General features: G+C 41.1%; 1 protein-coding gene across 1 annotated transcript in view; it reads right to left on the bottom strand.

Annotated features, from left to right (window-relative positions):
• LOC311054433 (NACHT, LRR and PYD domains-containing protein 3) overlaps positions 1-18,548 on the bottom strand; it is a 31,733-nt gene extending 13,185 nt beyond the window's left edge. The window contains exons 1-9 of the mRNA XM_084070402.1: positions 18,422-18,548; positions 14,917-15,058; positions 12,424-12,750; positions 11,166-11,301; positions 9,612-9,828; positions 8,620-9,157; positions 7,456-7,772; positions 4,505-4,666; positions 1,832-2,005 (exon numbers count right to left, since the gene is read on the bottom strand). Of these exons, the coding sequence (XP_083926528.1) occupies positions 1,832-2,005; positions 4,505-4,666; positions 7,456-7,772; positions 8,620-9,157; positions 9,612-9,828; positions 11,166-11,301; positions 12,424-12,750; positions 14,917-15,058; positions 18,422-18,537 (2,129 nt within the window). The 5' untranslated portion in view covers positions 18,538-18,548. The remainder of the gene's footprint in view (positions 1-1,831; positions 2,006-4,504; positions 4,667-7,455; positions 7,773-8,619; positions 9,158-9,611; positions 9,829-11,165; positions 11,302-12,423; positions 12,751-14,916; positions 15,059-18,421) is intronic.
• Between the last annotated feature and the right edge of the window lie 4,278 nt (positions 18,549-22,826).

Here is a 22,826-nt window from a genome sequence, read left to right as displayed (position 1 = left end):
TAAATAAATAGTGAAGATAGCAGCAGCGAGCACACAACTAAGCTATGATGACTAAAACTAAGACTAGATATATTGACAATTTCGTCAACAAATAAAGTCCTGTTTCACAAGTTTTCAAATGTATGAAATGTCATCATTCTTTTGAAAACAGCAGATCTACAAGCTCACGATGCGACGCATTGTGAGCTTGTAGATCGGCTATTTTCAAACGGCCGAAATGTATAAAGGGCCGAAGTTCTTATTTGTATGTTTTGTAATAATAATCAAAATGATTTAACTAAGACTATATACAGTATAACTAAATGATAAAACTAAGACTAAATATATTGACCATTTCGTCGACAATTAAAGGGACGAGTGGAGAAGAGATCCAGTAGAACTAAAAGCCGAGTCATTTTATGTTTGGTTGTGCTCTCAAAATAGCAGATCTACAAGTTCACAACGTGTCGCAGTTGTGAGCTTGTAGATCGGCTATTTTCAGCACGCAGTGTAAGTTTACGATGCCATCAAGGCACCGCCAAAATACATTTTAGTCGACTAAATCAACAGTAGATTTAGTCGACTATAATCTTATGATATTTAGTCGACTAAAACTAGACTAAAACTAAAACATTTCAGATGACTAAAACATGACTAAAACTAAATGGAATTTCATTCAGAAGACAAAATCGAAAGATTTGCTGTCAAAATCACCTCAGTCATAATAAAATCAGGAGCGTGTGGAACAACCATAGATATAGAAACCTAGATATTGGCCTCTGCAGTTCATTGGAGCGACCTGTATCGACCTTGTATTGCTTCCGCGTGCGTCACAGAAGGGGACGTTCGGTATAGGCCTCTGATTGGCCTACCGAACGTCCCCTTCTGTGTCGTACCCGGAAACCTCCCGAGGGAGGGGCGGAAGCTGGTGCGTGCCCGAGATACAGACGCCTCAGAGCTATATTATGAAAAAACGATCAAAACGGTCCACAAAAAAAAACACGCTATTTGGGGAGGATTGATCGTCTAGTCAGTAAGAATACTCTGAAGACTCTTGCAGTGGCCCTCATACAAGGTCATTACGATTATGCATGCACTTCGTGGTATCACAACACCTCCAAGGCCTTAAAAACAAGGCTCCAAACATCCCAAAACAAACTTGTAAGGCTACTTCTTGGCCTCAATTACAAAACCCATCTGACCCCTGATCATTTTGCTAGGATTGGATGGCTTGAGGACAGAGTACAGCAACTTGCTATGGGCGTAGCTTCAAGATATACCACAACATTGGGATCCCCCTGTATTTGTCAAAATACTTCCAAAATGTTAATGATGTCCATGATCACAATACCAGAGGAAGCTCCACAAACCTTGTCCAACCCTTTTTTGGCTCAACAAAGGGAAGTAACTCGTTCTCATGCTATTCATCAAAAATGTGGAATGCCCTACCAAAAGGAGTAAAGGAGTGTAAAACCGTACTCTCTTTCAAAACTGCCCTAAAGATACACCTTCAGGAGGCTGCAATTGGAAAATGGCCCCTGTCCAAGTCCTAACCTACCCCCCTACCCTTTTCTTTTTCTTCTCTTGTACATATTTTTCACTCTTCATACCAGTAACCTGTAATCTGATTGTATGACATTCTATATATGTATATCTGTCTGTCTCTTATATGTCATCATGATTTGTGTGCATGGGGAACTCATTTGAAACAAGCTCAGTGCTTTTATGAGTCTTCCAGTTTAGTAGACCTCGTATTGTGAATTTGTACTTCCATGTACTGTTGTTCTCATGTCTTACTAAATAAAGTACATCAATCAATCAATCAATATGTCTATGTGGAACAACGACGTACGTGAGCGTCTGCACTTTGCAGGAAGGACTGCTCAGAGCGTGGCACAGCTGCGTGGCGCCCTGGTCCTGCAGCTCGTTAAAGTTCAGGTCCAGAACCCGCAGCTGGGCGGCGCCAGACGTCAGCGCTGACACCAGGTCTCCACAGCAAGCCTCGGTCAGCTTGCACACTGTAAGCCTGCAACACAACCAAGAGGATTAGAGCATTGGTTCTCAAAGTGGGGTCCGGGGACCCCCAGGGGTCCTTGAGGGAGTTCCAGGGGGTCCCCAGCTAAATGATGGATAGTAACCAAATGGACCCTTAAATGTCTGTAACTCAGAGAGTGTACAAATGGAACCAAATGGACCCTAACGGGTCCAATTGGTTCCATTTGTACACTCTCAAGAGTTAAATCAACATTGATTTTACAATATAAATGGGGGTCCCAGAGATAGAAATGCCGTTAAATGGAGGTCCGTAGCCCTAATGCATGTCAAACTGGGGGTCCTTGAAATTAAAATGGTTGAGAATCACTGCTAGAGACATAATAATCTTCTCTTATGGGGGTCCCTGCATATCTTTTCAAATGGGGGTCCGCGGGCGAATAAGTGTGAATTTGGACATGAAAAAGTTTGAGAACCACTGGATTAGAGGAAGTTCAAAATGAGTAAAAAAAATGTTTTTGGCAAGAGTGAAGGCTGGCAGTCAGAGTGACAAGACAAGTCAGTTTTTTTATCTCTCCGTTATGCCCTTACACAAGAGGCCTCTTGTGTAAGGGCGTATGGAGAAATAAAGAACGGACTTATCTTGTCACTCTTTGAGTGCGACCCTTCATTGGTACAAAATGTTTATGTTTTAACTCATTCACTGCCAGAATTATTTCTGGCCCGTTTGAACACCGCCAAGATTTTTCATTGAAAAAAAAAAGTACTCAGGAGCCGAGATAAAGAATTTTTAAGTTTTAAGTTAACAAGGAAGTGGATGGGAGTCTATATCTTCGAAAAATCATATCTCCTTGGTCTTTGGGTTAAAAAAAAAAAAAAAAATCTAAAAAAAAAAAAAAAAAAAATATATATTTTTTTAATTTTTTTAATTTTTTAAAAAGTCGTTTTAGTCGTTCTTGGCAGGCATGGCTTATGGACAGAAGTCGTTTTAGTCGTTCTAGGCAGTATATGAGTTAAGAGGACAAGCCACCAGAGGAGTCAGAGAGTGCTGGCAACAAATAAAGTATATTTATCATAGGAAATGATGTTTTGCCTTTGGGGGATGCTTCCATAAGCATACTAGAAAATAACAAATGATTATAGGGGTGCGAAAGGCACCGAGTGCCGCGCTATGCGACACACGCACGCACGCACGCACGCACGCACGCACGCACGCACGCACACACACACACACACACACACACACACACACACACACACACACACACACACACACACACACACACACACACACACACACACACACACACACACACACACACACACACACACACACACACACACACACACTTAACTCAAATCTTTGCTTCTGGGGGTCCCTGGAACAAAAATATTTTGAGATGGGGGTCTGTGGCTAAATACATATCATTTTTGGGGTCCTTGACATGAAAAGATTTGAGAACCACTGATATCTACAGCAACATAAGTTTTCTTTTTAACCGTTAGGATTTAGAAGACATTTGTAGAATCCACCAGAAGCAAAGATTTGAGTTAAAATCTTTCGCTTTAAAAATATATATATTATATATTAATGATTTGCCCAAATTTTCACAATTTTTCCAAAACAATTGCAGATCTACAAGCTCACAGCTTGTAGATCTGCTATTTTTGAATAGACAAAGTATAAAATAATGCTTAAAGTGGTAACGCGTGTGCGTTCCCGGTTTTAATGGGGTTAATAAAAAAAAAGTAAATTGATCAAATAACCACTGGGGTCTTTGATAGCTGCGTCCCTAATGCATTAAGGCAGGGGTCTTCAACAGGGGGTCCGGGACCCCTAGGGGGTGCTCAGAATTACTACAGGGGGTCCGCCAAATCTTTGTGTGATAGGATTTCGTTTTCTTATATTAACCACTTCAACCCTAGAATTCCTTTTCTGAGAGGAACATTAGCCAAAAATAGCAGATCTACAAGCTCACAACGCCTCGCGCTGCGAGGCGTTGAGAGCTTGTAGATCGGCTATTTTTGGCAAAGAGGCTATATATAGGAGTAGAGGGGAAAAATAGCAGACTAAGTAAAAAAATCACACCCAGTGTGAAGTGGGCGGTGTGTGGTCATCACAACATGACTCACTTTAAAAAAAGGATAAATGCCTTTTTTTAAAGTCCATACTGCTATTCATAGGGCTGCACATGTGTCATGTGTTTCGCTAGCCAATCACAGTCCTGAATTTGCAAAGTCAGCCAATCACATTACAGTTAGTGGTGATGACACTAGCTGTAATGTAATTGGCTGACTTTGCAAAAGTATCGATTTGCATTAACAATGGAAGGGTTAGGGGGTATACAAATCTTTTGGTCGGTGTCCAAAACTCACTTATAGGGGTCGGCTACACCGCCCCCAAAAAAACTTTAATCTGAAACACAATTTTGTACAATATAGAGTAGGGGGTCCCTGCTTCATCTCTCTCTCAGCTAGGGGGTCCTTGGCCTGAGAACGTTGAAGACCCCTGCATTAAGGGTCATAATCTCACTTCAGTGTGTGTAGCTGGCTGTGTGTGAGTCCGGTGCAGAGCTCCCTGAAGCCAGCGTCTCCCAGGTGGCAGTAGGACAGGTCCAGTTCCTTGGCTCTGCCCTCACCGAGAGCCGAGGCCAGGTGAGGGACGGCACCGGGACGGAGGATGCTCTGGGACAACCTGTGGACATGATAGAATTCAGTTATACTGTATGTACCAGGAATAGTTTGGTGACCACAGGAGAGACTGGTGACAGCCGGAATGTAGACGGCATCCCGGGAGCAATATGGGTTAGCGCCCCATGCTGTGTCTTCCGTGAGGAAGAAGCCCAACAAACCCGCGGTGAGGCCTTTAGGAGGGCCATTCAATCAATCCGCAAGTTGAGCCTGCAGTACCACCACGGCCCAAGGAACCATCACGCCAGAAGGAAATGTTTGGATCGGGGCGGTGCAGCGGATCTGGCGCAGCGCTCAGGTCCTGGACCTGGTGAGACGAAGGAGGATTCCGGCCCGGAGTCAACCCACAGTGCCTAGTCCCTCCACGTGCCAGAGCCTCCCCGAGTCCCGGCAGAGTACTTCCGGAGAAGCGGACTGAGTGGCCCTGTCTTGCCCTGTAGGACTGACCGTGGGTAGCTACTGGGACGTAAGTCGGGGCTTGATCAACCCTGGCTGGGTCACCTGGGCGAGGGTGTATGTTGCGAGACCCGAAACACCCTATGACCCCAGGCTACAACACTGATGATACGTCCCAGTTGCATCCATGTGATGTTTTTCTCACACATATGCACCATGTATGTATTACCACAGTGATTCAGTTATACTGTATGCACCAGGGCAGTGACTCGCGAGTAAATACCCCTATATTTTTTGTTACCTATATTTGGTTTTTAATTGTTTCAAAAGATTTACAAAAAAATCCCCCCAAAAATCTTAAGTTTTCACAAGTTAAAAAATAACTTTCTTTCCAAATAATTTCATTAAAAAATAATTAGTGAAAATAGCAGATCTACAAGCTCACTACATCGCGACGTGTTGTGAGCTTGTAGATTGGCTGTTTTCACTAGTTTGTGCTAAGGACCTACAAAATGATTTACGTTGCAGAAGAGAGATTGGCGTCTTTTGTTATATTAATTAACTAATAGTTTGTCCAATATAGGATTTACATCATGATTTATTGGGAGAAACCAAGCAAGTATATGTTAAATCAGACATTAAGCACCCCTACAGTCCAAATGGAATGTTCCTCTATTGCATAACATATTTTTTGCATGTTTCGCCTGAGAGATTGACAGTCGAATCAGACTGATTCCACTGGCAATCTCTCAGGCCAAACATGCAAAAAAAAAATATATATATATATATTATTTGATGTTTTTTTGGTGTTGCATTAGTCGACTATTAGTCAACTATAGGCAACATTTGGCCAATCAGATTCGACTATAGAAATCCTTAACCCATTAAAACCTGAAGCCGATTCTACATGTCTCCTAAATCCCACAACAGTTTTATGTAAATCGTATGTTTCTATATCAGTGGTGCTCAAACTTTTTCATGTCAAGGACCCCCAAAATGATATGTACTTGGCCGCTGACCCCCCCCCCATCTCAAAATACGTTGTTCCAGGGATCCCCCCAGAAGTAAAGAATAAGAGTTAAAAATGTTCGCTTTAAAACAATATATATTCAAAGATGTGCACACATTTTCATGATTTTTCAAAAATAGCTAAAGTGTAAAATAATGCTTTTTATCTCAAATCAAAAAGTGACACAGGTGCGTTCCAGGTCTTAATGGGATAATCAGGGACAGGCCCACCATGCACATGTATCTTGTAACCTCTAGATATAGTTTTTTTTTTAATTCTACCAGTCTAGACTGTAACTTTCTATAGCCTGTGGCCATTGTGAGATCAACATTGGCGGATGTTCAGTTCTCAACCTCACCGACCTGATTCAAAGGCAGGTCTGTGCATGATTGCATCAAGCAGCAAAACACTGTTTTACAGATAATATGCTGAGTGCGTTTTCCTTTCGTCAAGGATAGCCAGTGGTGTGTTGTTCTAGGTTTGTGTCATGAGGGCATGACGATGACCGTTCCCTGCACGACATGCGCGCGTGGTCAATGGATGAAATGGTTAGCAGTGGGTGGTAAAAGTACTACTCACATGTTTTACTTAGGTAAAAGTATCAATATAATGCAATGTAGAAATACTACACTGCAGTGCAGGGGGGGGGGGGGGGGCTAGTGAAATGTTAGAACACCTCTGTGTTTTTCATTTGGTACGTGAATAGAGGCGTACGCAGCACGGTACAGTGCAGGTACAGTGCACGTTACAGTGCACGTTACAGTGCACGTTACAGTGCACGCAAAGCGCAGGCGTCACAGGTCGTGCGCGAACACACTGACTGTTCTTTTTTTGGGGCCCGCACGCACGCACGAGCGTTTGGGGTGGGGGTGGGGGGGGGGGGGGTTGACACCTGAAAAAAAGTAAAAGTGACAGTTTTGAAGGGGCGGGGTTTAACACATTAAGTTAGAAAATAACAACGAGCACTCTCAGTATATGATGCAGTTTACGGGTGCACGGCTCACGAAGATTCACAGTAAATAAAGCAATAGCCAGCACTCCGAAGTCAGCGTGTATCGGATACACGCTGAAGAAGGCTTGATGCCGAAACGCGTCAAGCCTGAAAAATGAAATAACTGATCTACATGCTTACAACGCGCCAAGTAACGTGTTATCTTGTAGATCAGCTATTTCTGCTATTTTTACATGTATAAAATGAATAAATATGTCAATAATTTCTTTGTATACTTTAGCTGTCCTATCTGCCCTGTGCAATTTAGTGTTTTTTTTTTCATATGTTCCAATGTTCAACGCCTCACACACAACTAAATCGTTAACCGCAATTATTTTGAGTGACAATTAATCGTCAACTTGAATGTGTAAACGCGACAGCGGCCCTACACACTTACATGATCTTGTTGGCCATGCGCATGGCCGGCTTCAGGACCTCCGCTTGCTCCTCCGTCAGATCCTTGGTGTTGTACAGGTTCAGCTGCTCCAGCGTGTCGCCGAGGCTCGTCAGCACGTAGTTCAAGCCCACGTAGTCCTGCAGGCCGCCGCCGCCGTAGCTGATGCCGATCCGCGCCGACGGCGTGACCACGTCCCGCACCAGCTGTGCGCTCTGACTCTGGTGCAGGAGGCCGTAGTAGCGGAGGTGTTTGGCTTTGTCGCAGCCTTGCAGCGTCTGCTGAGCGCCGCTCTTGAGCCAGGATTTGAAAGCCGCCACCTAAAAGATGGGTGTTGATTTTGACAGCAACATTTTTTTTATTTAGTTTTAGTCATAGTCTTTTGAATAAAATTCATATTTTAGTCATCTGAAATATTTTAGTTTTAGTCTAGTTTTAGTCGACTAAAACTACAGTTGATTTAGTCGACTAAAATGTATTTTTGGCGGGCCGTGATGGCATCGAAAAGATTTTCATAAAATAGCCGATCTACAAGCTCACAACGCGTCGCAGTGTGACGCGTTGTGAGCTTGTAGATCGGCTATTTTCGGTCTGTGACACCCACACACACATGATGACTCGTCTTTTAGTTCTACTGGATCTCTTCTCCACTCGTCCCTCCCAAACATTCTTTGTCTATTTTTTTTTGTTGACGAAATAGGGCATAGCAGTGGCGGCCATTTTCTGGTTCCACTTCAAAATAGTCAATGCATTTTTCCCATTGACATTTCCAAAAATATTTATATCAATTCATTTAAGCCTAGAATCAAGCCATCCAGGGTCCTGGTGAATCATGACCATTACACATTTTTTTCTGTGATTTAAAAAAATAATAATAATAATAATTATATGATATACTATATTTAATAAATACCCTTTGTTTTGCCGTTTTCAAAAACGTTTTTTCACAGAATCAAACGTGTTATGGTCATGATTCACCAGGACCCTGGATGGCTTGATTCTAGGCTTAAATTAATTGATATAAATATGTTTGGAAATGTCAATGGGAAAAATGCATTGACTATTTTGAAGTGGAACCAGAAAATGGCTGCCACTGCTATGCCCTATTGCCAGTATATTTAGTCACATTTTTCGTCATAGTTGTGCTCGACGAAATCAACACTGCACCTGATCGGAACTGAAGTCCCCCAGCGCGGCCTCCAGCGGTCCCCTCTGAGCGGCTTCGGACAGCCCGGACAGGAAGAGCTCCAGAACCTTCGCGCGGCCGTCCAGGGGCCTGTCCAGAAGCTCCATCGTCGCGTCGGACGCCGATTTGTCCAGGTAGAAGGACGCGGCCAGCAGGAACTCTCTCACGACGTGGGAGTGGAAGGAGAAGACGCAGCCGTCCGATCCCGGCTCGCCGCCGCCGCCCACGCGCAGGAGGGCGCCGACGGAGGAGGAGGACGAAGAAGCCAGGAACCGCCCGAAGCCGAAGGCGTCCGCCTGGGCTTTGGTGCATCCCCCGGGACCTTGATGACCGCCGCAGTGGCGAGCCAGTCTGCCCAGGGCGGACACCAGCTCCCTGGGGCTGAGGCCCGTCTCCTTCGCCGAGATGGGCCGGAGCAGGTGGACCAGGAGCTTCACGAACAGCTGGGTCAGGGTCTCGGGAAGCCCCTCTCCGGCCTCCGTCAGGGACTTGTACACGGAGAAAACCGTCCAACAGAACCTATATATAGGCCAGCCGTGGAAAAAGTAGTCAAATGTTTTACTTGAGTAAAAAGTATCAATACTGCAATGTAGAAGTGCCATGTTACTAAGCAAAAGTCCGGAATTCAAATGTTGCTTGAGTAAAAGTACAAAAGTATTGGTATCAAAATGTACTTAAAGTACCAGAAGTAAAGGTACTAAAATGTTTGAAAATAGCCTATGTATAAAATAGGGCTTAAAAGTGATTCATGTATGTTTTATAATATCATAATTTATAACTGAAAAGTAACTAGTTGCTAAAGTTTTCAAGTAATTGTAGTGGAGTAAAAGTACAATATTTGCCTCTGAGATGTAGTGGAGTAGAAGTAAAAGTATTGGAAATTGAAAATACTCAAGTAAAGCACAAATACCTCAAAAGTGTACTTAAGTACGGTAACTTAAGCAAACGTACTCGGTTACTTTCCACCACTGACCTGGGCGAGGTGCAGAAATCGTAGAACCCCAGCGTCCTCTCCATGTGCGAGAGCGCGGCGCCGGCTGCCCTCGGTTCCGCGAAGAACGCGCTCGCGTAAGCCTTCCTCTGGGGCTTCAGGAACCCCAGCAGATGCACCGCCTTGGTGACGGGCAGGAACCCGAGGCCCTCCGTAGGCCTGGAGGCCAACAGGACGGCGGCTCCTTTCAGCAGGGCCCCTATGGATGGGTCCGAATAATCAGAATATTCACATTGTCGTTTGTAGGATAAAAATCAAATATTAACCCATTAACTCATTCAGTGCCACATGACGTGTAAGACGTCCGTTTTCATCGCCATTGTTAAGCCAACAAAAAAAACAGAACCAAGATATCGTGATCCGAAGATTTGCTGCTCCGTTCCCTTCCTGGTTAACTTATTACTTAAAAATCCTGTATCTCGGCTCCTGTGTATGTTTTTTTTTTTACTATGTATTTTTGGCCCGAGACATGCTATTTAAAAAAAAAAAAAAAAAAATCCGGAAGCACAGTGAAACCCTCAGTGATTAGCAACCATCAGGGGATCCATCATACTGGAGATAAATATTCTGTGACTTGACTACTTCGAAAGGGAGGAAAAAATCGAAAGATCGCTGGCAGTGGGCGCACACAGCCAGAAATAAGTCTTGTAGTGAAAGAGTTAATTAAGAAAAAGCGGCGGTAGTGGAATATTCTAATAATCGGTATGAATAGACCTCTGGAGCTTGTTCAGAAAGCTGCGGCTCGTCTGGTGTTCAACCGCCCGAAGTTCTCCCACACAACCATCCTTCTCCGTTCTCTACACTGGCTCCTCGTAGCGGCTCGCATCCAGTTTAAAACCCTGGTGCTAGCCTATAGGGCAGTGAAAGGAACAGCTCCTTCTTACCTCCGGCCTATGGTCAATGCTTACACCCCTACCCGACCACTTCGGTCTGCCACCTCAGGGCGACTGGTTGCCTGGTCGCTCAGTGGTCCTTCTGGCCGACCTACACGGTCACAACTTTTTTCTGTTCTGGCCCCACAGTGGTGGAATGAACTTCCCACTGAAGTCAGGACAGCAGAGTCACTGATGTCAGGACAGCAGAGTCACTGCCCATCTTTCGCCGCAGGCTGAAAACCCACCTCTTCAGGAAACACTACCCTTCCTCTTTGCCTGGCCTACTTGTTGTTAACTAGTTGTACAAACTCTTGTTATATTGTTGTATTGTTTTATTGGATCTTGTTTAGTCGATACACTTATTTGTTTTAGCTCGTGCTCATTTGATTTTGCTATTTTGTCTCATCTGTTTAAGAAAGTAGGTAGCTGATATATAGCACTTTTACCTTAGCGCTAGCTAGGTATACTCTTGGTTGCTTGTTTTTGCAGGAAATGCACTTAAGACTTCTGGTGATTAGTAGTTTCGTTCCCTACCTATGTTGAATGCACTTATTGTAAGTCGCTTTGGATAAAAGCGTCTGCTAAATGACCGTAATGTAATGTAATGTAATAGAATTATAGTGATGGATTTTCATTTTTGGTGACTTTGACACATCCCTACCGTGGAGCAGGCTGCCCACCAAGACGGACACCGTGGTGGACTGGCCGCGGTCCGAGCACAGGCTGAGGCCCGACGGGTCCAGGCTGTGTTTGAACACGTCCAGCTCGTCGAATACAAACAGGATCTTCTCAGGCTCCTGCAGACAATAATAATAATGACAACAATTAGACCTATTTGATCCTGTGGGAGGGGGGGGGGTTCAGTTTTCAGCTTCACCCAGCTCTGATGGCCGGTGGTAGAAAAAGTACTAAAACTTTTTACTTAAGTAAAAGTATCAATACTGCAATATAGAGATACTCTGTTACAATTAAAGGTAGGGTAAGTGATATTTTTTGGTTAAAACAAAAAGTATTTTGTTAAAAGGTTAAAACACTATATTCTGATAGTAATCATTGCTATAGAGTGTTTGTTCAGTAACAGGAGTCTCCCCGTCTCTCCAGCTCTTTAATAAACAGAAAATACATTTTTCGGTAGGTGTCAAAATCTCAGCCAATCAGGAGAAAGTACCCATTTTGAAGCTTAATTTGTATATTGTTCCAGTTCCAATTTTGTCTGCTCATTTCTTAGTGTCATCACTTCCAATTTCACTTGTTTAATCTGTATCCTGATTGAGTTCTCTGTGCTGGTTAGATAAAATTGGAAATCAAACTGAAACTGAAACGAAAATGCATTTTCTGTTTATTAAAGAGCTGGAGAGACAAGGAGACTCCTTTTACTGAACAAACACTCTATAGCAATGAGTACTATCAGAATATAGAGCTATTTAACACTTATTTTAACCAAAGCAAATCACTTACCCTACCTTTAAAGTACTATATTGTGATAGTAATCATTGCTACAGAGCGTTTGTTCACAGGGGTCTCTCCAGCTCTTTAGTAAACACAATATAAATACATGTTCAGGTAGGTGACAACATTTAAGCCAATCAGGAGAGAGCACTGAAAATGCATTTTCTGTTTAATACAGAGCTGGAGAGACATGGAGACTCCATTGAGTACTATCACAATATAGAGCTATTTAACACTTATTGTAACCAAAGTAAATCACTTACCCTACCTTTACTTGAGTAAAAGTACAAAAGTATTGGCATCAAATTGTTCCAAAAGTAAAATTACTAATTATGCAGAATGTCCAAATGTTTCAAATGTATACAAATCTTTTGAAAGTAGCCGATCTACAAGCTCGCAATGCGTCGCATCGCGACGCATTGCGAGCTTGTAGATCTGCTCTTTTCAAACGGCCAAGGCCGTTATTATACCTGCAGAAGCTGGGCGATGGACTCGGCGGAGAGATGGGCGTGGCGGCGCGAGATCAACGTCTCCACGGAGAGCGTCTCGCCGGCGTGGTGGAGCAGGTTGAGCTCGTCGAAGTGGAAGTGGAACGCGTAGGAGAAGCCGTGGAGGTGTTGACCTTTGGCCCAGCCCGCCAGCACTTTCTCCAGGGCCGCGGTCTTACCGGAGCCCGCCGGGCCCACCACCGTCACCACCGCCGGCGTCCTGGTGGCGTCGGACAGGGCGGCGAGCACGGCTTGTTCCGCGGAGGTCGGCTCCGACGTCTTCTCGGCGGACGCGGGTCGAGTCGGCACCTGAAACATGGTGGGCGCCGTTTCAAACGGGAACGCATACTGTGTCATTTTAGATTTTTTTTTTTAGCTAAAATTAATTCATACTTTGGGCCATTCAAAAATAGCAGATATACAAGCTCGTATTTTGAAAATTTTGAAAAATAGATTTGTGCAAAACTTTTGTGCAAAACATAATTTTTTAAAGGGAACATTTGTAACTCAAATCTTTGCTTCTGGGGATTCTACAAATGTCTTCTAAATCCTAACAGTTTTTTGGGGGAAAAAACTTATGTTGCTATATCAGTGGTTCTCAAACTTTTTCATGTTAAGGACCACCCACAATGATATGTATTTATTTGGCTGCGGACCCCCATCTCAAAATATTTTTGTCAGACTCCAGGGACCCCCACCAGAAGCAAAGATTTGAGTTAAAAATGTATATATTTATATTCAAAGATTTGCACACATTTTCACGATTTCCTCTCAAATCCTGAGAGGAAATCCTGAGTGTGTTTTGCCCCCCCCCCCCCATGTATACAATAAATGTACATATAAAATCAACTATAAAATAAATAAATACAACAAAATGCTGCCCAGAGTTCTGGTTACCTTTGGGAGCAACAGTCAACTCATTAAGACCGGGAAAGCATCTGTCATTTTAGATTTTAACCACTTTAACCATTATCTTATACTTTATATACTAGATCTGCAAGCTCATAGGAGCTTGAACCTTGAAGATCTGGTATTTCTTTTGAAAAATCATGAAAATGTGTGCAAACATTTGAATATATATCTATATTTTTTTTTAAGTGAACATTTGTAACTCAAATCTTTGCTTCTGGGGGATTCTACAAATGACATACAAAACAGTTTTTTGAAAAAAACGTATGTTGCTATAATCAGTGGTCCCCTAACTTTTTCAAGTCAAGGACCCCCAAAATGATATGTATTTGGCCACGGACCCTCATCTAAAAATGTGTTTTTCCAGGGACCCCCAGAAGCACACATAGGAGTTAAAAATGTTTGCTTTAAAACATATATGTATATATATATATATATATATATATATATATATATATATATATATATATATATATATATATATATATATATATATATTCAAAGAAAGAAGAAAGAAATCCACGTTTTTTCAACCAAAAAAATAGCAGATCTGCTATTTTTGAATAGCCAAAATATAAAACAAATAATGGTTAAAGTGGTTACATAGATGTGTTCCCGGTATAATATCGGTCAGGTTAATATCGGAACACTGATATATTATTGATTTCAGCTGTTACAATTGCAAACATGACCCGCTTTAATTACTTCACTCTATATTAGTAGCTTAATGACCAGTACAAATATTCTGTTGTCTTTTTTATGTCCAATGTATTTGTATTTAAGTTCATGAAGTTAACATAAGTATACCTAAATGCATCTGAAATTAAATAAAAATGTTCAGGGGTTTCAGGATTCCAATTCAAAATAGCACAAAAAAAAAAATCAGGATTCCAATTAAAACATGGCAACAATAGCAGATCTACAAGCTCAAAACGCGTCCCAGTGCGACGCGTTTTGAGCTTGGAGATCAGCAATTTTTTTGCTACTTTAGTGTGACATAGAATGGCGAAGTACGGCATTAATTTACGAAATAAAGTTAAAATACGGAGATAAGATGTGTCTGCCCCGACAGTATATACAATGTGTCCCTCTGGAGTGGAAATATAGTGGTCCTCCATCATCACAGTTGCATCACCCCTGGGTTAAGGGTTAACCCATTAAAACCTGGAACTGTGTCATTTTTAGATTTGAGCTAAAAAAGCATTATTTTACACTTTGGGCTATTCAAAAATAGCAGATCTACAAGCTCATAGCGCGGCACCGAGTGCCGCGCTACGAGCTTGTAGATCTGCTATTTTTGAAAAATCGTGAAAATTTGTGCAAATCTTTGAATATATATATTTTTTAAAGCGAACATTTTTTTAACTCAAATCGTTGCTTCTGGGGGGTCCCTGGAACAAAATATTTCGATGGGGGTCCGCGGCCAAATACATATAATTTTGGGGGTCCTTGACATGAAAAAGATTGAGCACCACTGATATAGAAACATACGTTTTTCAGAAAGCTGTTGAGATTTATGAGACATGTAGAATCGGCTTCAGGTCTCAATGGGTTTTTAAGGGTTACCTTGGGAGCAGCAGTCATCAGGGGGATGTAGTGGTCCTTAAGGACCACCTCGGCTGGCGTCATGCCACCCAGGAGCGTTGATGTGCCCTGCTGAGACCTCTGGCTGAGGGCCAACAGGGTCTCTTTCTTGTGCATTGTGACACTGTTAGGAGAGAGAGAGAGAGAGAGAGAGAGAGAGAGAGAGAGAGAGAGAATCCATTGTGATACTGTTACAGTAGGCAGTGGTGTAAAGTAACTAAGTAAATGTACTCAAGTACTGTACTTAAGTACACTTTTGAGGATTTTTTTTACTTTACTGGAGTATTTCCCATTTTCACTACTTTTACTTCTACTCCACTACATCTAAGAGGCAAATATCGTACTTTTACTCCAGACTACTTACTTACTTACTTTGCAGACTTTGATTATTATCACATACACACATTAACCACTTCAGCCCTATATACATTTCGGCCATTTGAAAATAGCCGATCTACAAGCTGACAATGCGTCGCATTTATGCTATTTGTAGTGAGTTTTAAGTTACAATGGTTTTGTATAGGAGGGGGGCTGTCTGATAAAATGAAGATAAAAGTTTTTTTTAAAGTGAAATATCCCTTTAGTTAAGGACGAAAGAAAAGACAAAAGAAAAGACATTACTGCATCAAAACTAATGAACAAACTAAAACGTAACTATAAAATCTAGTGAAACGTTGGCCAAATTGTCAAATAATAAAGAAAGAAAGAGGCAGAAATTGTGAAAATAGCAGATCTACAAGCTCACAACACCTCGCATTGCATTGAGAACCACTGCACTACATGACCTGGTGACCTAAGATGACTCATACATGTTGTCAGTTAATAGGAAGTCTATCTGAGGTCAAGAAGTTCCACAGAAAAGGCAGTTAGGATCTCTAGAAGGGGAAGTGTTGTGCAACATCAAGCCCTTAACAGAAATTATTTCATTTCAATAATTTCATTTTCAATAAACCACCCCTATTAACTAAATCAAATACTTTCTTACCCCACTAGAGGAAGGCATCTGTGTGTCATTTTTTAATTTCTTTGGCTACTTTTGAAAAATCTTGAACATTTGGTGCAAATCTTTGAATATATATATATTTTTTAAAGCAAACATTTTTAACTCATATCTTTGCTTCTAGTGGGGTCCCTGGAACAAAATAATTTGAGATGGAGGTCCGCGACCAAATACATATAATTTCGGGGGTCCTTGTCTTGACATGAAAAAGTTTGAGCACCACTGATATAGAAACATATACGTTTTTTCAGAATACTGTTGGGATTTAGGAGACATGTAGAATCGGCTTCAGGTCTCAATGGGATAAACGTAAGTACAAGCAGTGTTAAAAGCATGAACAGGTAGTTTTCAAGATGTGAATACAAGGAAGTCCTGAAGCGGCCAAGAGAGGTTACTGATCTGAGAGAAAGAGGAAGATTGTTCCAATCAAATGGAGCTTTATAGTGGAATGACCTGCTTTGTCCAGCTTCAGAAAATATTCTTCTGGGAAACAATAAAGTATAGGGATGTTGTGTTGTGTTTCTATATGGATCCAGAGACTGTTTCAAGTAAGAAGGACAGTTAAAGATCCGACAATCTACATCTATTATTTTTAGCGAATGTTCCCCCCTGGTTAGGGATGCTGGGGTTCAAGGGGTTAAGTTCAGTGGTGGAAAAAGTACTACATTCTTTTTACTTAAAAGGGACATTTCACTTTAAAAAAAAAAGGTTTGGTCATTTTATCGTCTACACAGGCTTTTGTGAGCCCCCCAGACAGTTTTTAAGTTGCTTGATTCAGTATTTAGATATTTGATATTCATTTCATCAGACACGCCCCCTTCCCATTATAACTTCAAACTCCATTTTTAACATGTTAGATTCATCAAAAAGACCCGGCCTTGGTTCTGGTGACTCATACTGCCTTCCTAATACGTGTGGGGGCCTTGGTTTTTAGATTACTTTTTTCATTTATTTTATTTTATTTTTTCATTTTCAAAAAACAATATTAAAAATAAATGAAAAAGTAATTGAAAAAACACGGGTCTCTTCAGGTATTAGAAGGACAATATATAATATATATATCTATAGGAAGGGGGCGTGTCTGATAAAATGAATATCAAATATCTAAATACTGAATCAAGCAACTTAAAAACGGTCGGGGGGGGGCTCACAAAAGCCTGAGTAGACGATAAAACTGCCCACATTTTTTAATAGTTTATTTGCAATGCGTCGCGAAGCAATCGTCAGTCAAAGTACTGACAATTGGAAGTACTCCAGTAAAATAAAAAATATATCTCAAAATTGTACAGTACTTAAGTACAGTACTTGAGTAAATGTACTTAGTTACTTTGACACCACTGGTTAAAGTAAGTTGTTGGACAACCTTAAAGTAAAATAACATGCAAAGTCCTCTAAGGGCTGATATCAGACAGTAGATGTTTTTTTGCATAACGATCTTTGTAATCAGGGCTGCCAACATTGGACTGTCAGAATCCAGGAGATTTAGGAGCCACACCACCAGCACCCTCACACAACCCATAAACCAATATATAACATTGCATTAATACACATTCACTGGAAAGAGTTTACAAGAAAGCTTACAGTGCTTGTTATTAACTGTTCCACAGATGTAACAGACTCTGACTGCATTACAATGATTAAAAAACAACAGTCAACAGTAACAAAATAAACATCACAATATTTGGACCGTGAATCAAGGAATGATGGGTAACAATAACCATTCATTACTTAAAAGTTAATTTCTCTGGATGATTAACCTGACGCTACCAGATCCAAGAAGCTTGCTCCACACATTTGTTTCAGTCTTGAGGAACCTGGTTACTCAATACCGCCACCTCTGGCAGGGTCAGGTTACTGGATGATTGCATGCACTGATTTTCTGGTGAATTACAGCATTGGTTCTCAAATGGGGGTCCGGGGACCCCCAGGGGTACTTGAGGAGGTTCCAGGGGGTCCCCAGCTAAATGATGGATAGGAACCAAATGGACCCTTACCTTATGGGTCTGTAACTCTGAGAGTGTACAAATGGAACCAAATGGACCCTAACGGGTCCATTTGGTTCCATTTGTACACTCTCAAGAGTTAAATTAACATTGATTTTACAATATAAATTGGGGTCCCAGAGATATAAATGCCATTATATGGGGGTCAGACAGTAGCCTAATGCATGTCAAACTGGGGGTCCTTGAAATTAAAATGGTTGAGAATCACTGCTAGAGCCGTAAAAATCTTCTCTTATGGGGGTCCCGCTGGCTTATCCTTTCAAATGGGGGTCCGCGGACTAATAAGTGTCAATTTGGGGGTCCTTGACATGAAAATGTTTGAGAACCACTCAATTACAGAGCACAGATACAACTCCAGCCGAGCGCCTGGACCTGGGGCTAGGTAACTTGCGAATAACCACAGCTGCACAGTTATACTTTTACAGTTTGATCATTCATTAACACTAATAGATGTTTTAATGAATGACTTAATGAGTTAAATTACCTTGGATCAGACATCAGTGCGATGTGAAAGAGACGAGGAGTACTTCTTAAAGAGTATCTGCTAAGTAGTACTTTAGCTGCGGATACAACTCCTCCAATAATCACATTCAAAACCATAGAACGCACAGATCACAACACAAAGAGCTGAGTCACGTGACCACACGGATGGACTACAGTGAGACCGGAAGTTGATTTGACTTTATACCTCCAAAATAAGTGCTGTTGTGTTGTACTTTATTTATTTTTTCAACAGGTTATCCGCAGGGGTCTTCATCAACAGGGGGTCCGGGACCCCTAGGGGGTCCTCAGAGTTACTACAGGGGGTCCCCCAAATCTTTGTGTGGTATGTTTTTTTTTTTTTTTTCTTTTTTACCATAACCACTTGAACCCTAGCATCCCTTTTCTGAGGAGAACTTTAGCCAAAAAATTGCAGATCTACAAGCTCACGTAGATCGGCTATTTATTTATTTTTGCAAAGAGGTGTTTGTTGGTGTAGAGGGAAAAAAGAGCAGACCAAGTAAACAAAAAAAAGTTCATTCTGAAACACAATTGTATACAATATAGAAGAGGGGGTCCCTGCTTCATCTCTCTCTCAGCTAGGGGGTCCTTGGCCTGAAAACGTTGCAGACCCCTGGATTACCGACCGACTCCATACCTTTGTTCTGAAGGAACACTCTAGCTGCTTCCGGTTTAGCCATATGGCTCACATGACGGTCGTCTGTCACGACCATGTCATGGATGAACTTCAACCTACTTTTTAAACCTATTCTATATACGGCCCGTACAGCTACATGAATGTTCAAATTTCAAATATGAATTTCTGACCTCGTGGCCACGGATGTTACAATACTGTACGAGTCCTCAGAAGTACCTGTATTTTCTGTATTGTTCAATAAAAAGCATTTTAATCCGATTGGTGGCCATTTTCTTCGTTTTTTCTTCAGGTGCTTTCTACCGTGATACCCTATCGGTTAGGAGGTGTATTGCACTCTGATACGTTATAACTCTATGTTGAAAATGGCCAGCAATCAAATGAAAAGGCTTTTCATTAAACAATACAGAAGATACGGGTACTTTTGAGGATCCGTACATCATTTCAACATTTGTGGCCATAAATTAAGCACTTTAATATTTGAAATCTGAACGTTCATGTAGATGTACAGATTGTAAATGTGGAACGTGCATTCACCAGGTTGAAGTTCATTCATGACTGTGAATGCTTCAGGGCTAAATCCGGTTCTACTGTGAGTCACAACCAGTGAGTCAGCAGCACGAGTGCGGAACTGCATGGTTGTAGTTTCTTGGAATGAGCACTAGATGGCAGTGAAGACTAATATAACCTTAACCATTGATTATCATGGCGTTTCTTTCTGGTGGTGAGAGAGAATGTTTTTTTTTTAAATCAATCAATGAAGCAAACTGTCTTTTTCATAAATGATGCATCTTCTGTGAGTGTTGATTACTGCAAGGGTTCCCAAACTTTTCATTTGCCTAGTCTACTTAAGTGTACTGGTCCATTCATGTAGTTATTAAAGGTTGATTTCGTTGTGAGCTTGTAGATCTGCTATTTTCAAATAGCTGATGTACATGTTAAGTAACTCATGTGGCCCATAGTTGCTTCTTTTGGGCTGTTCTTCCTAGATGTACGAATTTCAACCCGACGCACACTACTTTGTGCGACTGGTCGGCTAACGGCTCTCGCAAAAGGCCGGAGTCCCTGAATCGGTGTGAAGTAGATAATACTCAGACCTACACCAACCTGTGTCTTTGATGGTTTTTATTTACTAACACAAATACAAACATACATTAACACACCCAGCAGCCAATCGTGCTGCTAAGCGGCCAGTCAACTACTATCTTAGTCAACTACAACCTTGCCAGTAGGCTCACATTCTACTAACAAAGTCTAGCCAGGTCAGGCAGTCAGGTCAGACAGACAGTCAGACAGACAGTCAGGTTTTAAACCTACAGAAAGATTGAAACACAGAAACAATAATACAATATTACCGACATGAATCTTCACACAAACAATAAACATATCAGCATATATGACCATTAATCTTTGTGTATCAAGAGCTTTTCTACTTACTACTGATCTGTTGAGGGACTCCAAGAAACTGATTTCCCACTGACTCTGCACCACAGACCCACACAAAGGATGTTTCCTCCCACCAGATCATGCCCACCCCCCAAGGTGGCCTGGTTCTCTCTCTCTCTTTCCTGATAAGGGATCTAAGGTATTTTTATGACCCTCAGAAAATCTAAGCAAGGACCCCCAATATGTGCCTTTACTCACTGGGCAAATACGATGAGCACCTCGCAAGTGTCTTTCTCTTCCCCCCTAACATAGGCATCAAGCATGTCATTTGAGCCTCTCTCTCTCTCCTCTTCGAGATAAGGGAATGGTAAGGAATTTACGACCTACACACTCTGAGAAAGGACCCAACTTATGAGACCTTATAGAGCTGCCTCAGTTAATGACTCCAAACAGGCAGTATTAACCTTCATATATGTATGTATTTTACCTATGCCTTTATATGTCGGCCTACCACACAGTAAATACACACATAATTATAATCATGATAATATCACAGGCGCTGAAGGCATGGAAAACCTAACACTAGACCTGGTTGCTTGTTTCTCTCACAGAATCTGGCAACACTGGCAGTGACTCTGATTGGTGCAGGGCTGAGTATGTATGAACTTTTTACTCAGGAGGTTCTATACAAATATTGTTCATTCGTACATACCAATACATTATTTTGTGAAATAAAGAGCTTTTTTTATTTATGTATTTCACTGATAGTTAGACTATTTAAAATCATAATTATACATTAAATTAAAATGATTATTTCCATGGACATATTTGATAAACAAAGTCACAAAAATGTTGTATTTCTGAGATAGAAGTTTTATTACATGAGCAGTATAGTTCTCCAGACCATGGTTATGTTGCACAGTACTCACAACAGCATACAGCATGAAGGGCCATTTTGACTCTATAATATTCAGCTTGTCAAAACATGTACGGCCAATGATGATCAGCATGTTGTGCATCACGCGCACACGCTAGTCTGTTAGGCTAATACAGTGAATGGAGAGACAGTAAGGCTGTACCTAACACTATATGAAGACATTATTTCACAAATAACAGTGAATGTAAAACAACAAAGCAGTGGTGGGAAAAGTACTCACATTTCTTACTTAAAGGAGGAGTTCACCCAAAAAATGACTTATTTTCTATCAATTACACACCCCATGAAGCCTTGATTTCATGGATTTATTTTTGTTTTTGTGGCATTCCTAAGACAATAATTTGATGACCGTGTGTATTTCCGGTAGGAGACACAAATAATCTACTTTGTGTCTCCTATACCGGATACATTAGCCGGTAGGAGACGGGAATCAAATTATTAGCTTAGGAATGCCACAAAAACAAAAACGATTCCATGGATTCAAGGCTTCATAGGGTGTGCAATTGATAGAAAATAAGTCATTTTTTGGGTGAACTCCTCCTTTAAGTAAAAGTATCAATACTGCAATGTAGAAATACTCTAATACAAGTAAAAAGTACTTGAGTAAAATGTACTTGAGTAAAAGTGAAAAGGTATTGGAATCAAAATGTAATTAAAGTACCAAAAGCAGAAATTACTCATTATGCAGAATGTCCCATTTCACATGTTTGTATACAAATCTTTTGAAAATAACAGATCTACAAGCTCATTGTGAGCTTGTAGATCGGCTATTTTCAAATGGCCAAAACGTATATAGGGCTAAAGTGGATTAATGTGTTTTGTAATAATAATCAAAATCTCCAAAGTAACAGGTAACTCAAGTTTTCAAATAATTGTAGTGGAGTAAAAGTATAACATTTGCTTCGGAGTAGTGGAGTAGAAGTAAAAGTACTGAAAATTGGAAATACTCCAGTAAAGTAAAAAAAATACCTCAAAATTGTACTTAAGTACAGTACTTGAGTAAATGTACTTCGTTACTTTCCACCACTGCAACAAAGCAGCATCTGGATGTGTATTTATGCATTGGAGATATTTTAAACGATCATGCAACTGAGTTAACGTTTGTCAGTATTCAAAATACCTTTATGAAGTATAAGTGAATACACAGTTTGTCTCAGTGGTTTAGTAAACTTTGTGTAGGCTATACAGTAACAGGCTGTTAATAATAACCATGATACTTCATCTTATTATTCTATATACTGTACTGTACTGCAGTGTTAATTATGTTGACTAAGACTATAAGACTACGGTTTTGATATGTAGTCGACTAAGCCTAGACTAAGACTAAACCATTTCAGAAGACTAAAATGGGACTAAAACTAGTGTTATAGGCTCTATTCACAGCAGCCATATTATCACTTCCTTCACAGGTGTTACCAATGATACTAATGA

Source organism: Gymnoscopelus microlampas (assembly GCF_963454915.1).
Source record: "Gymnoscopelus microlampas genome assembly, chromosome: 10".
In the NCBI taxonomy this organism is placed as follows: Eukaryota; Metazoa; Chordata; class Actinopteri; order Myctophiformes; family Myctophidae; genus Gymnoscopelus; species Gymnoscopelus microlampas.
The sequence above is the reverse complement of the archived record's forward strand: the minus strand, read 5'-3'. Positions and strand labels throughout refer to the sequence as shown.